General features: G+C 38.2%; 1 protein-coding gene across 1 annotated transcript; it reads right to left on the minus strand.

The window, feature by feature from the left end:
• Nucleotides 1–6,571: 6,571 nt before the first annotated feature.
• Nucleotides 6,572–14,797, minus strand: COMMD2 (COMM domain containing 2). The gene is made up of 5 exons (XM_032852464.1): nucleotides 14,658–14,797; nucleotides 14,489–14,566; nucleotides 13,682–13,764; nucleotides 12,952–13,125; nucleotides 6,572–7,147 (listed from the first exon to the last, which is right to left on the minus strand). Exons 1-5 carry the CDS (start codon nucleotides 14,722–14,724, stop codon nucleotides 6,950–6,952), a joined length of 600 nt encoding a protein of 199 aa, XP_032708355.1. The 5' UTR covers nucleotides 14,725–14,797; the 3' UTR covers nucleotides 6,572–6,949.
• Nucleotides 14,798–15,969: the final 1,172 nt, after the last annotated feature.

The following is a 15,969-nucleotide window of genomic DNA, read 5'->3' on the forward strand; positions in this document are numbered from 1 at the left end:
ATATGAAAATACACAAAATGAATATGGGAAGACATAAATCCTTCTTAGATCCTTTCCTATCTTCTCTAAATATATAAAATGTTCACAGAACATTCCTCATTTTATTTGGAAAAGTTTTGTGTTAAAATAAAAAGATACAATATTAATCTAATTTTCTCAGGAGCTAATTTCAGCTAAAAGTCTTCAACAATTTAACTGTTGGTATAACATTTGGTATAACTTTTGAATAAGGCTAAAAATAAAACATTCTGTTCACTGGAGAATAACTCTACTAATAACTGGCTAAGAAGAAATTGTTCTCTGACATTTCTAACTTGTATTTGGGAAGATAATTCTAGAAAACCATCATGGTAGAAAATACATGACTAAATTTGTCAGAGTCTCTCTTACAAACACTATAAAATAAAATGCAATAGATTAATTCTATAGTAAGACCAAGAATTTAAGAATCAGTCAAGTACTGTAAAAGTCAAATACTGAATATCCATACAATGGAATATTATTCAGCCATTAAAAATGTATGAAGTAATGATAATATGCTACAACATGAAGCTTGAAAACATTATGCTAAGAAGCCAGATACAACTATGCTACCTAGAGCAATCTATACATATAATGCAATCCCTATCAAAATACCATCAACTTTCTTCACAGAACTGGAACAAATAATCCCAAAATTTGTATGGAACCAGAAAAGACCCCAAATAGCCAGAGGAATGTTTAAAAAGAAAACCAAAGCTGGGGCATCACAATTCCAGACTTCGAGCTCTGTTACAAAGTTGTAGTCATCAAGACAGTATGGTACTGGCACAAAACAGACACATAGATCAATGAAACAGAATAGAGAGCCCAGAAATTGACCCTCAATTCTATGGTCAACTAAGCTTTGACAAAGCAAGAAAGAATGTCCAATGGAAAAAAGTCTCCTCAACAAATGCTGTGGGGGGTGCCTGGGTGGCTCAGTTGGTTAAGCGATTGCCTTTGGCTCAGATCATGATCCCGGAGTCCCAGGATTGAGTCCTGCATCAGGCTCCTAGCTCCACAGGGAGTCTGCTTCTCCCTCTGACCTTCTCCCCTCTCATGTTCTCTCTCTCAAAGAAAATCTCTCTCAAATAAAATCTTAAACAAATAAACAAAAAAACAAAACAAAACAAAAACAAATGCTGTCGGGAAAACTGGACAACCACATGCAGAAGAATGAAACTGGACCACTTCCTTACACCACACACAAAAACAGACTCAATGGATGAAAGACCTCAATGTGAGACAGGAATCCATTAAAATCCTTGAGGAGAATACAGGCAGCAACCTCCTCAACCTCAGCTGTGGCAACTTCTTCCTAGACACATCACTAAAGGCAAGGGAAGCAAGGGCAAAAATGAACTATTTGAACTTCATCAAGGTAAAAAGCTTTTGTACAGCCAAGGAAACAGTCAACAAAACCAAAAGACAACCAACAGAATGGAAGAAGATATTTGCAAATGACCTATCAGATCAAGGGCTAGTATCCAAGATCTATAAAGAAGTTACCAAACTCAACACCCACAGAACAAATAATCCAATCAAGAAATGGGCAGAAGACATGGACAGACATTTCTGCAAAGAAGACATCCAAATGGCCAACAGACATATGACAAAGTGCTCAACATCACTCATCATCAGAGAACTACAAATCAAAACCACAATTCGATACCACCTCCCACCAGTCAGAATGGCTAAAATTAACAAGTCAGGAAATGACAGATGTTGGCAAAGATGTGGAGAAAGGGGAACCCTCCTACATTGTTGGTGGGAATGCAAGTTGGTGAAGCCACTTTGGAAAACAGCATGGAGGTTCCTCAAAAAGTTGAACATAGAGCTACCCTATGACCCAGCAATCGCAGGTATTTACCCCAAAGGTACAAATGTAGTAATCCGAAGGGGTATGTGCACCTGAATGTTTATAGCAGCAATATTCACAATAGCCAAACTATGAAACAACCTAGATGTCTATCAACAGATGAATGGATAAAGAATATGTGGTACATAAATAAATTGGAATATTATGCAGCCATCAAAAATTGAACTCTTGCCGTTTGCAACAACATAGATGGAACTAGAGGGTATTATGTTAAGCGAAATAAGTCAATCAGAGAAAGACAATTATCATATGATTTCACTTATACGTGGAATTTGAGAAACAAGACAGAGGATCATAGGGAAAGAGAGGAAAAAATGGAACAAGACAAAACCAGAGAGGGAGACAAACCGTAAGAGACTCTTTTTTTTTTTTTTTTAAAGATTTTATTTATTTATGAGAGAGAGAGAGAGAGAGGGAGAGAGAGCGAGCACAGGCAGACAGAATGGCAGGCAGAGACAGAGGGAGAAGCAGGCTCCCTGCAGAGCAAGGAGCCCGATGTGGGACTCGATCCCAGGACGCTGGGATCATGACCTGAGCCGAAGGCAGCTGCTTAACCAACTGAGCCACCCAGGTGTCCCCCGTAAGAGACTCTTAATCTCAGAAACAGACTGAGGGTTACTGGGGGGTTGGGGAGGTTGGTTAAATTTATTTTACCTAGGGTGGCTAGGTAAAATAGGGTGGCTCAGTGATGGACGGTGGGGAGGGTATGTGCTATGGTGAGTGCCGTGAATTGTGTTAAGACTGATGAATTCAGACCCTGTACCCCTGAAATAATAATACATTATATGTTAATTTTTTTAAAAAGTAAGACACAAAGAAGTCATATATTACATGATCCTCCTTGTACTAAATGTCGAGAAGAGGAAAATCTACAGCAAGTAGATTAGTGGTTGCTGGAGGAGGCAGGGGTGGAGGGTAGGGGCAGAGCAGCTGGAGGGAGGGGTAATGGAAAGTGACTACGGATGGATATGAATTTCTTTTTGGAGTGATGAGAAGGTTCTGTAATCAGATAGCGGGGTAGTTGCACAACTCTGAACATACTAAAAACCACCAAATTGCATGCTTTGAAAGGGTGAATTTTATGTGAATTACTTCTCAAACTTTTTTTTTAAAGGGAGGGAGGAGGCTTAATGAGATTTGGCATGAAAAGGACTTGTTGTAAAGGCCGAAGAAAGGCATGGAATTTGGTATTTATATCCAGGCAAAGACAAAGAGTGGAAGAAAAAAAAGCATAGAAAAGAATACCCAATAATTACATCCTTAAGAGTCTCAACATTAAAAATAAAGGTCTTAATTACATTGCTTGTATCATGAGACAAATCATTTTCCCCTTTTGGGAAAGTATATGGTGACTTGCTCATTTTTTTTTCCCTTAACCTACTAAAAAATTACCAGAAGCTTTTCTTAGTTCTTTTTAGGCTATGAATTGTGCAACAGTCTCAGCTGCAAATCAAGCAACTTAATGATGTTGTAGCACTTAAACTCACTTGAGCTTTGTAAGAACTTTTTAAATAAAAGCATACAGTTTGTACCTTATGCCAGGACATCATATCCTACCCATCCATACTTGCCCCAGTGAAACTCAGACTTCCCTGGATTTTCTTTTCCTCATTCTTTGAATTTTAATCTGTGTGTTTTTAGTCTTTGAATTAACTGAGAAGCCTTTTCGTTCTGTGAGCTAAGCACATTCCTTCAAAACCACAGGCATCCACTTCTCATCGGATTTATGACAATCACAACATTGGCATGCAGGTAAAAAAAAGAATTCAATTTGCTTTTCCCATCACACCTCCAGTTACCTCAGGGAACCTCACTTTAATGGGAAAGAAGGACAATTTCTGCCATCCTAACCATGTCAAAATGTTCCCCAGTGTTCCTCAGTGGGGTCCTCCGAACACTTCCAGAGCTCCGTCCGGCTATTGAATCGTTAGGGTTTTGCCTCTCAGAAAAAGGTGGCATTTCAAGGAAAAGGGATTCTAACAGACAGCACCCCAGAGGAACGTCCCTTCTTCAGAACAGCCTCTTTAGGAAATTCCTTTCTAAACCTAATAAGTTTATGGATTAAACTACTTTCAAGGATGGAATGGCCTGAGAGCATTCTAAACTGAGATTAGGACTTGATCCTTTGTTCGACACACAACATGGATCACTCAAAGCATTTAATAAATATTTAACAGAATTGAGTCAGTAACATTCTAGAAGAGTTAGAAAAGGCTTTAAAATTTGCTTTGTTTTTTCTATCAACACAATGACAAACGTAAATGGGTGGATTATAGAAACCACCAGGAGGTACACAGAACGGAATTCAAGGCTGTAAAATGAGATCCTCAAATCTACACGAGTATTTTCTAAAGCCTGTGGCTATGCTATCTATATGTTACTATGCTAAATTTAAATTCTTTTTGTCCAGCTTCAAAGACTAACCTCTTAACCTTCTCCAAGGTTTGTACCCTAAAAGGCCACACATTGTTACAAATTTTAAGAGCTCTCATACATGCATCCTTGACACTCTATGATTTTTCAATCTTGCCTTAGCATCAGATTCTCATTTTTGTTTTCAAAGGTGTATTTTCTTTTATGGTATCGCCACCACCTTTCCAATTTGCTGCTTTAAATTTGCTTAAGCTCAGAAACACCAATAACAAAACAAGCTCACTGAAATCTTGTGAAATACAAAACTTCCAATGGGTGAAGTAGAATATAGACTTTGTGATATACATTGGTCATTCCCTACTGGTAGCTCTGTTTTGAGAGAAGATATATTACTATTCTGGCTTTGAGTCATGAAGAATATGATATTTAAGTCTAAACATGCATTAGCCAATCCTGAAAAATCAACATACTTATAATCCAAAATGACTTAATAAATATTTAGTTATAGATGGGAAGGCACATTACCCAGTCAAGAAACCTGCTCGTATAGCAGAGTGGAACAGTGACTACGTCTGCAGAAAATATGTTCATATACAAGCTACAAAAAAAATCAAATGTGCTGTAAAACAAAGGGAGCAGAGGAGTCCCTAAGGATAAGGAATGTTTGAACAAGAGAAGAAAGAGGCTCATTCAATGCTCTGTACTAAAAAATGAGCCTCAGCTTCAGAAAGAAGTTAGGGAGTCTGCTCCCAACTCATTCTGGCCCAAAAGGTGAAGAAGGCAGAACGTCAGGAAGAATAATGGGGTAAAGAAAGGCATCCCAGGGAGTTTGACACAGGTAAAGACTAACAGCCGCTTTCTTGTTTCAATTAAGGGAAGACCAGTAGACACAGAAGAAAGGTTGCCTTGAAGGCACACAGTGGCATTATTTCCATTTTGGCTAGGGCCAGCCCTGCTTATTTCCACCAAATGTGGATAACTAAGAAGACTCCTAGAGCTTTTTTTTTTTTATCATATAAGCTTGGCAGATATGTTGTTTTTAAACCTGACGACATGCTATGTGTGTGTGTGTGTGTGAGTGTGTGTATTCTTTCATGTAATACATGTTTTCTTTGTAAGGTTAACATGACAGCTTCATTAATCAAGTTATCATAATTAAAATTTGACTAGAGTTTAATATGTAATATTACTTCTTTTGTGGGACGCCTGGGTGGCTCAGTCAGTTAAGTGTCTACCTTCGGCTCAGGTCATGATGCTAAGGTCCTGGGATCATATCCTACATCATGCTCCTTGCTCAGCAGGGAGACTGCTTCTCAACTCTGCCTGCTCCGCCTGCCATTCCCCCTGCTTGTGCTCTGACAAATAAATAAATAAAATCTTTAAAAAATATATTACTTATTTTGCAATGACAGAACATATACCTATGGGAAATAGTGGCCCAACTGCTTGCAGTGGCGATTAAATGGGTGGCAATTAAATTTGTGCTTTCCTTACACTGGCCTCTGCTCCCTGCTAGGCTCTTAAGAGAGAAGAAACATGATATCAAAATCTCTAATTTTTAGGATGGAAGGTATTGACAAAACCTAGAGTATACAGCTTAAAAGTCTGATGGTTCCAAAGGCATTCCTGAGTTGCTCCATGCAGATAAGGCTCTCAGAATAAGATTGTAGATACATATTTAAGACTAAATGCCTATTTCTACCCTTCTGTGATTTTTCGCCTGAAATCTGCCACCCAAGTCTCCTTGTCCCTCTAAGTCTCTCTGTGACTATGTACTCTATAAGACTGATATATCAGCATCTGAGTTTTTCAAGCCAATCGCTTATAGTTACTTATTAAAAAACAAACAAAAATCAAGTTTGTAAAGAAGGGATACTTACATGTAGTAAACATGGCCTCCCTTTGCCCTCTTTATACTTTATTCAAACAAAAGTTAAAAAGTGACTGTAATTTATATTCAGATAATTAAGAAGTGATTATATTTCCTCCTGCATCCATTGTATATAAGTGTAATGACAGGATCTCTTAGATGCTTTGGGTACTAGGGGAAAAAAGCAGACCTTGATAAAATGCAACATATGATCACACAAATTTGAGTACTATGTAAGCAGTTAGCCATAAGAACTCAAACTTAAGTACTTATTACCTTCACTAGGAGGGAAAAATACATGAACTGCCTAAAAAATGTAGCGTTTTTAAAAATTCATATTTACTTCCAGCTATTCTGTGGCTATTTACATTGTGGGTGCTTTTAAAGGTCAAAAACAACGAACTGTCTAAAAATATTCTGAACAGCAATGGTATTACACTGTGAATTTTATTTTCAGATTCTGGTCAATAAAGACAAAGATAATAAAGTTAAGCAATCAAAAGAAGTACCAAAAAAGACATTCATATACACAAAAGATATGAACAGTATAGATTCACTTCCAGTTCATTCAATTCTTACATTTAAACTATAAAATACATCTTAATTTGTCAAGAAATTGACCACATTTAGCACCAGGAACTTTACTTTAGCTTTTGATCATGACTTCACTATCTTGTCATAGGAAAAGAAATTTCATGGAAAATATATGTTTATAACTGTCAATTAATAAAAAAATTAATTTTGGAAAGTGCTGCATATCGTCAATTCATGAGTGATTAAAAGGGAATAAATCCTTAAAACTGGGACTACTTGATATTGCGCACAACTCTCCTACAGTGGTTTGTTTTCATCTCCTCCAATGCTTGTTCCAGTTGCTGAACCAAATGGAGCAGAGTGGCTGGGTCTGTCTGCAGAACTTTGGTGCTGTGATCTCCATTCTGATTAAGGTGTAGCTTTATAGTCACTGATGGTTTAATCTGTTGCCTCAGGCTTCTGCTTGCAAGCTTCATTTTAAATAGAATAAGAGCATATAACTGTTTAATAATCATGCTGAACACACAATATTTGTAACCACCTTATATCATATACAAAAATAAAACTTTACATGAATCATAGACTTCAAAATGAAAACTAAAGTTTAAAAAACTTTGGAAAGAAAGAAGAGAATATATATACAACGTTGCCATACAGGATTTCTTAAACATGATATATAAGACATAAACCATAATGAAAAAAACCAATAAACTGAAATACATTAAGATTATTACATTTTCTTCTAAAGGATACCTAAAGATGGTAGAAAAACAAACCACAAGCTGAGAGAAGACACTTTGTAACACATACAACCAAAAAATAGATCAGTACCCAGAACTTATGAAAAACTGTTCTGATTAAAAACAAAAAAAACCCACAAGAACAAGAGAAAAATGTGCATTAGAGCTAAGTAAGCAGTTCACAAAAGAAGTAACACAAATAAATAAACATAGGAAAACATATTCAACTTTATTAGAAATCAGGAAAATGGCCAATAAAACCATACAGTTCTGTTTTACACATATCAGCCCGTCAAGAATTAAAAGCCTGTCCAAATGAAGGCATTGTGAGCAACGATAATGGAACTCTCTTCCACTGCTGGCGAGAATGGAAAGAGAATCACTTCGGAAAACAATATACATTACCATCAATTCCACTCCTAGGTGTATACCTTGAATTCTTAACATTTCTACATTATATTCATGACAGTAATTGTTTTTGTTTCCAAGATTTTGTTTCCAATTCCAAAAATTAGAAACGTCTCAAATATTCTTTAATAACAGAATGGATACATTGAGAATACTCATACAATAAAATGCTTACTAAATGGCAATGAAAAGAACTATAGCAATATAAATTGTTATGGATAAATCTAGTAAAATGTTCAATCAAAAAGGGAGTTGAGGGAAATTGGAAGGGGAGGTGAACCATGAGAGACTATGGACTCTGAAAAACAATCTGAGGGTTTTGAAGGGGCGGGGGGTGGGAGGTTGGGGGAACCAGGTGGTGGGTATTGGAGAGGGCACGGATTGCATGGAGCACTGGGTGTGGTGCAAAAACAATGAATACTGTTATGCTGAAAATAAATTAAAGAAAAAAAAGGCAAGCTGCAAAATAAGGTTTGATGTAAAAAAGGAACTATAAAGAAAGGACTGGGGTGCCTGGGTGGCTCAGTGGTAAAAGCCTCTGCCTTCGACTCGGTTCATGATCCCAGGGTCCTGGGATGGAGCCCCACATTGGGCTCTCTGCTCAGCAAGGAGCCTGCTTCCCCCTCTCTCTACCTTCCTCTCTGCCTACCTGTGATCTCTGTCTGTCAAATAAATAAATAAAATCTTAAAAAAGAAAGAAAGAAAGAAAGAAAGAAAGGAAAGAAAGGAAAGAAAGAAAGAAAGAAAGAAAGAAAGAAAGAACGAACGAACGGACTAACGGAAAATTCAGGATAATGGTTCCTTCAGAGGAGTGGGAGGGGTTGTAACTGGGGGAGGTCATATGTGGTCTTGATGTATTTCTTAAGCTTGGCAGTGGGTACTTGTTTTATTATTATTCTTTAAACTGAATAGCTATAATCTTTTGTTTGTATGATATATTTCAAAAATTTTTAAAGAAAATACTACTGACATACTTTTAAAAGAAAAAAAAATATCCAAATACTAGAAACGATGGCTAACTTGGAAGCGTTAGCATTTACTTAGTCCTAGCACCAGACTGTTCCCTAAAGACCATTCTTCCTTAAAAGAAAAGAGGACATCTTTAAAGGAATAGCTGATTAGAGGTCTGGGACAACAATTGTACAAGATGAACCTGAAGCATCTTGTTACATAAGAAGGCAAGACTGTTACCTAAAACTACCAGAGTCATGGCAAAAGGAGAAGAAGCCAAACTGAAGAAACAGAATAGTCTGACTAATAACTTCTTCCAATTAATTCTAGGTGATCTGGCTTCCAGAAGAACCCAAGATACTGATCCATGGCTGAAATTTAATGTAAAAAAATAACTTGGAAACAATAGACTGATACCCTTGAGTAAGCCAGTTCCCAAACGTAAGAGATACTTTTAAGTTAAAGTATCTCTTTAAGATCATTTCTCTAGTACAGAAAATTATAGGTATAAAAGACAGGTAAACTATTAAGTATGATGGCTGAAAAGACTACTTACTGACTCACTTATGCATTGTTTATACTTTTTTCTCTATATATGCCTTACCCATAGGGATCAAATGTATCTAGGTGTGTAATTAAGCCATGAAATCTTTTTAAAAGATTTTATTCATTTATTTATTTGAGAATGAAAGAGAGAGAGAGAGAGCATGAGGGGGGAGCAGACTCCCTGTGGGCAGGGAGCCCAATGTGGGACTCAATCCCAGGACTCCAGGAACATGCATGACCTGAGCTGAGGGCAGTTGCTTAACCAACTGAGCCACCCACGTGCTCTAAGCCATGAACTTTTTGTTTAGAGACTTTAGGTCAATCTAGCCTCAAATTTTTAGACAACATAGTATCTAATCAATATCCCTTGCAAATAAGTATCTACACGATTCTTTAAAATTTATAAATAAAGATTATATAACATTCCAAACAAACACCTAGTAAGACATAATCAGACCTAATTTTTTCTCAGAAAGAAATTTTGATGACAATATAGGATAAAGAACAGTAGGCCACAAAGTTCCTGATATGGACTTATTTTTTTTTTAAGATTTTATTTATTTGACAGAGAGATCACAAGTAGGCAGAGAGGCAGGCAGAGAGAGAAGGGGAAGGAGGCTCCCTGCTGAGCAGAGAGCCCAATGTGGGGCTCCATCCCAGGACCCTGAGATCATGACCTGAGCCAAAGGCAGAGGCTTAACCCACTGAGCCACCCAGGCACCCCTGGACTTATTTTTTAATAGAGAGGAAATTCTGTCCTTATAAAAATAACAAGAGCAATTTATTAATTTTTTTTTAAGATTTTTAAAGTTTATTTATTTGACAGACAGATCACAAGTGGGCAGAGAGGCAGGCAGAGACAGAGAGAGGGGGAAGCAGGCTCCCTGCTGAGCAGAAAGCCCCATGCGGGGCTTGATCCCAGGACCCTGGGATCATGACCTGAGCTGAAGGCAGAGGCTTTAACCCACTGAGCCACCCAGGCACCCCAAGCAATTTATTTTTTTAAAAGATTTTATTTATTTATTTGAGATGGAATGAGAGAGAGAGAACATGAGAAGAGGGAGGGTCAGAGGGAGAAGTAGACTCCCTGCTGAGCAGGGAGCCTGATAAGGGACTCCATCATAGGACTCCAGGATCATGACCTAAGCTGAAGGCAGTCACTTAACCAACTGAGCCACCCAATTGCCCCAACAATAGCAATTTAAATGGATCAGTCCTAAAGGTAAATCTTCCCACACCAAACTCAAGTGCATTCAATTTATTGATGCTATTAAATACACTAATTTTGCTGGCAATTTATGAAGGGAAATGTTTCTATTAGAAACTGAACTATGATGATTAATGTATTTCTTATAAGCAACTGCACAATAATTAGATGGTAACTGTCCACTAACTACCAGTGTTGAGACAAATCAGTTACTCAAAAATGAAAGGTCCAATATCCTGTTACTTGTTTCCCAGCCGTTTGGCTGATCTTCTGTCAAGTCTTCCTCCCATAAACAGAAAGAAGAATCTATTCCAGTTAAAATCCCTTGTAATAATTTTGACTAGTGAGCTCAGAAAATCAGTTAGTTCTTTAAGTAGTTTTTTTAGCTCTAAATGCACTTCACCACATGAAGCAATACTCATTCAGCATACCCTCTACTTTAACTGTATTAGTCCTTGCGAGAGCATGGCTATTCAAACCCATTTCACTTGGTAAATGAGCTCTCCTGAGTTTTAGAAAATTCAACTGCTTAAGTTTCTAATTTTTTAAAATGTCTTCATAATGGAAAAACTCAAAGTAAATCACAAAGCCAAAAAAAAAAACTTTTAAGGGCTACCAGAACCCAAAAGTCAGAAATAACCCCCACTCAAGAATGAGGTAAATATGTGCAAGATAAATTACTACTGAATCTCATGAATATGACCATCCCCACACCTCCTGGTTATTATGAGAAGACTGAAACGTAAAAGCTTAGCAACACTGATCTCCTCCTCCCCGGGAACCCCACAGGAGTTGCTTCTTATGATGTTTCCAAGAGCATGAACTATGTCTATGTCTGGTTCTTTGTGAATCCACACCACCTAGCACATGACAACCGTACAAGAAACAGTTGTTAAACAACTTGTTTAAGAAGCTACCTCCCCTATCCCCACCCCTACCTTTTTTAATATTCAGCACTGAATGCCTATTATGTACCAGGCATTGTGCTGGGGACAGAGTAGTGAACAAGACACAGTACCTTGGAGTACTCATGGAGCCTATAGTCTGGTTTATACCATATCTGTGTTTCTACCTATTCAAGCACTCATCACACTGGATTATACTTGCTAGACCCTCTAACTGAATTTCTGTAACCTGTCTGGACCATCTTATCACCATTCTAATCAGGAAGAATCCACTGTAACAGTGGCTTACAAAGTGCAAGCTAGAATTCCCCGGGTAAGAAGGTTTAAAAAAATCCTGATGCCTAGGCCAAATCCCATAACGATAAATCAGCATCTCTGGGGGTAGAACACAGACATGAAAATATTTTAAAACTACCCAGGCCATTTCAATATGCAGTCAAGTTTGGGGACAAGTGCACTATACCACATATTCAATGCTCATTCTCATATCCATATAGCCCTTTACAACTTACACTGCCTCCTTTTCCAAGAATATTAACACTGGTTTTCTCCATCCATTCATCCTTCTGAAATTTCACCTTTTGCTGAAGCTTTTCTGGACCGTGCAAGCATACGCTGAACTACCGAAGCTATAGATTTTTGAAATATAGTACTCAGTTGTACCTTCATTTATACAATTATATTTCCCCCTCCAGAAATTTACTTTACAACTATCTTTAATTACTAGTTATTCTGAGACCATCTAATATCCCTAACTAGATGATAACATCTTTTCCATCTGAGAAAATGTCTTATGCTTCTTTGTTCGAAAGCATTTAGCACAGCTATAATCAGCAAATGGATGACATTCAATAAACATCTATTAACTTATCTGTCACTGCGTGATAAAGGGCTACATGCAAGAGTCTGAGAACTCCCTTTTGGTTATCTGTGTGGCTTTACAAACAACTGAATCTTTCAAACAGAACATATAAAAGTAGTCAGACAAAAAAGAATATTTACTGAATCATTTCATATATAGAAAGTTAAAGAACAGGCAAAAGTAAGCTACATATTTGAAGCCAGGATGCTGGTGACCTTTGGAAAGGAAGGAAGGGGAAGTAATTGGTAGGTAGCAAAGAGGATGCTTCTGGGGTGCCTGTCATGGGCGAGAGTTGGTTTCATGGGTGTTTCACCATGTGATAACCCACTGAGCATTACAATGACCTGTGTACTTTATGTGTGTTTTATGTTTAAACATAAAAGTGTCATAAAATCAAATATGAATTTAAAAATCTGCATGATCATCTCCTTTCCAAAATAACCTATTTCTTACAAACTTTGCAAATTAAACTACTCTAAACACATTAAGCATAGAAGAAAATGAACTGTTTGTGAAATGGTCTCAAAACAAACATTAAAAAAAATTAGTTTCAAACCAAAGTTTAGTTAAGGTGGTAAAGAATATAATAAGTTTAAGGACATGGAACTAAAATTAATCTTCTATTATATGTCAGGTGGGAAAAAAAAATCCATACCTGTACATCTAGTCGCCATTCAAGGCTGTGGTAACTTGGAAGGTCTGGTGCCAATTCACTCAGAATAGTTCTGATCTCTTTTCGGTTGTCCAGATAAAGCTGAAGCAGTAATTTGTTCAATTCTTCAGAGAATCCCAGAACAAAAACAGAGTCTTGGAAATCCAGTTCAGAAATCTGAAGGTGAGTCAAGTTTAACAGAACATTAATTTTTTGTCTAGTAACTGCTAAAATATTTGATATACACAAAAGACTGTGATATCTCCTAATTCTTTTCTGGCTGGTAAAAGAAACAACATCCTTTAAAGGTAACTCCTGCCCACTACTCTAAAATCTGAGTCTCTGATACATAAAAATACTTTTATTAAAACATAAAAAGAATTGTTAAAATGGCCAACTTCTCTCCTATTCTCCATCAAGCTAGATAGTGCTAGTGCGCAAAATAAAATAAAATAAAATAAAATTCTCCCTTCTCCTAGGATATGTCCTACTGTATATGGTTTAATAGCATGCAGAATTAGAATTAGAAGTAAGTCTAATTTATACTAGCAAGAGGCATTCATACCAGCGGATCACATTATAGTCCTATTGTTTACATATGGCTTCACTAAGTCCATTATAAACCACTAACAACATAACTGAAATGAGCAGGTGCCTGCCAGGGCTATGACGTAGAGTATACTGCACCTTTTTAAGGTCAAAGAAATACAAAACAGTTCACAGAACCCCTTACCATAAGCTTCGAGCTTTCAGTGAGGAGGTACGTTAATCCTTCCACACCATGTTGGACAGTGTCACTGCTCACATTGAGTTTTCCTGGGAAAAGGAAACGTAAGCCAATAAATTACTGTGTGATATTTATCCCTTTATTCAAGTTCTTATTTAGGTGTAAATATTATCCATTATTCCAAACTTTCAGGCACTGTAATGAAAAATAATGAGTTGGTAATAGCCTCCTGTTCATTCTCCACTGCGAGACAGATGCCTTCGGTATTTCCTGCCGTGTAAACTTCTTTACAAAATGCAAGCCCATGGAGACTATTATCAGCTGTACAGTCCTCTTGCACGCCCAGCTATTTCAAGTCTGAAGAAGAGGAACTCCAAGGACTGACAATCTCAGAAACCACCCTCGTCCAACAGGGAAAAAACAATACTGCAGAAAAGCGGATGTCTGAACAACTAATTATAACCAAACACTTGCAGGATATTAATGCCTCACCCTGCTTTCCACACCCTTGGGTGCATCGAAGCATCATAGGATCTCTGGCAGATGGTATTATGCGCTTTTTACGCACGACAAAACCAACTTAGTGGAAACTTTTAAAATCTCAAAGCTACTTAGGGGACGGGAAGGATTTGTGCCCACAAGAGCCCTACCACAACTCTACCTACCACATTCTACCCTATTAGCCCTAACCAATTAGCCCTACCACATTCTACCACAATGAAAGTTAAGACCTGGGAGCTGAAAAACCCCTTCCTCTGCAGGGTGCCAAAAAAAGGCCCGCACTTCCCCGCGAGGCAACTCTCCCCGTCTTACTGGCGGCGCCTTCGTAGATCTTGGGGTTCGAGCCTCGCCTCAGGAACTCCACCGCAATCCGCCCAAACTCCGCGACCACTGCAACGGAAGTCAGGAGCCCATGAGAGCCGGGCGCACCCCTGATCCCCCAGGCCACAGGACACCACCCTCTGCTGCCGCGCCCTCTGACCCGTGCTGTCCACTTGCGGCAAAAACGCCAAGTGCTCCTTATGCTCCTCGGACAGGTCCAACAGCATCTTCGCAAGGCGGAGGATTTCTCCGGGCAGCGTTAATCCCGCCCTCGCCACTTCCGGGCCAGCGTCCAAGCGCAAAGAGGCTCCGGCTCCTCAACATCCCCAGCTTTTGGGTTCCGGTCTTTCGCAGTCGTACACGCAAACGCCCGCGGGTGGTGAATTCTGGGGTCAGAAGATTGTTCCGTTCGCAAATCGTCTTGAAAAGATGTAGCTTGGTGGTGCACGGTGCTATGCTCGGTGGAAGATGAAAAGATGTTTAAAATCCGACACGCCCCCTTGTGGAGCTTACGTTAATAATATCTGTAGCTAGCATTTACTAAGCATTATGTCGGGAAATGTTCTGACATTTATTAGAGTTCTAAAGGGTACCATTATTGCTCCCATTATTGCTCCCATTAGAGATGAGGAAACAGAGAATGGTCAAGCAACTGAAACTAACTTTTATAGAGCTATTAGTTTGCACAAAGCTTTTGTATATGTTACATGTTTTGTATATGTTACCTTATTTGATTGGCCTTATTTAATTCGCTCAATAGCTATGACCTCGTTTTTACAGATGAAAAATCAAAGCTCCAAAGATTACATAATAAGCCAGAGACAGAGCTGGAAAGAGAGGGTCAGATCCCTTGACGACCTGCTTCAAAGCCCATCATTCTATACAGCAGGCTGAAAACTGAAGGTTTGTAACAAGTTCTGTAAATGATTATGAATTAGGATAAAGATGGTGATGACGATGACAATGACTGATGCTTGCAGGGTTCAGAATGATATCTTTATTTTAATATGTTGAGAGTAGAGTGAAAATAAATTTGTTTCCTTTTCCAGCTTTCTCTTCTCACCTGCGGTTGTTCAGATATCAGAGTACAGAATTGCTAACTGATAGGAATGTGACTCTCCAAATCTGAACCCCTTGGTGGGGGAGTTGGTGGGGGAAAAGGGGAGGGGGTCGGAGAGATACTTCATATCTCTTGTTCTATCTAAGGATTGAGATTACTTTTTCTGATTCTCTTGGGCAGAAATGAAAATTGGAAGTTTTTCAGCTCTGTTCACCGTGTGTACCTTGTCTTTCACATTGAAATTGTTTGTTTCCTCCACTGATGAACTTAAACTTGTTAGTTAGGTCATGAAGCAGCATTTGCAGAGAGAGTGTAATTTTTTTAAGTTGCAGATCAGAATAAATAGCATCGTTTCCTGAAGAAGCTTTTATTCATACATTATTGAGAAAATGTCCATTATTTAAGAATAATT

This window comes from Lontra canadensis, unplaced genomic scaffold (genome assembly GCF_010015895.1).
Source record: "Lontra canadensis isolate GAN:19392208 unplaced genomic scaffold, GSC_riverotter_1.0 scaffold6, whole genome shotgun sequence".
In the NCBI taxonomy this organism is placed as follows: Eukaryota; Metazoa; Chordata; class Mammalia; order Carnivora; family Mustelidae; genus Lontra; species Lontra canadensis.

Coding starts and splice junctions, on each gene's coding strand:
- COMMD2 (XM_032852464.1), bottom strand. CDS start 14,724: ATGCTGTTGGACCTGTCCGAGGAGCATAAGGAGCACTTGGCGTTTTTG. Junction 13,126..13,681: donor CTGAAAGCTCGAAGCTTATG/GTAAGGGGTTCT, acceptor ACTCACCTTCAG/ATTTCTGAACTGGATTTCCA. Junction 7,148..12,951: donor AATGGCGACTAGATGTACAG/GTATGGATTTTT, acceptor TTTAAAATGAAG/CTTGCAAGCAGAAGCCTGAG.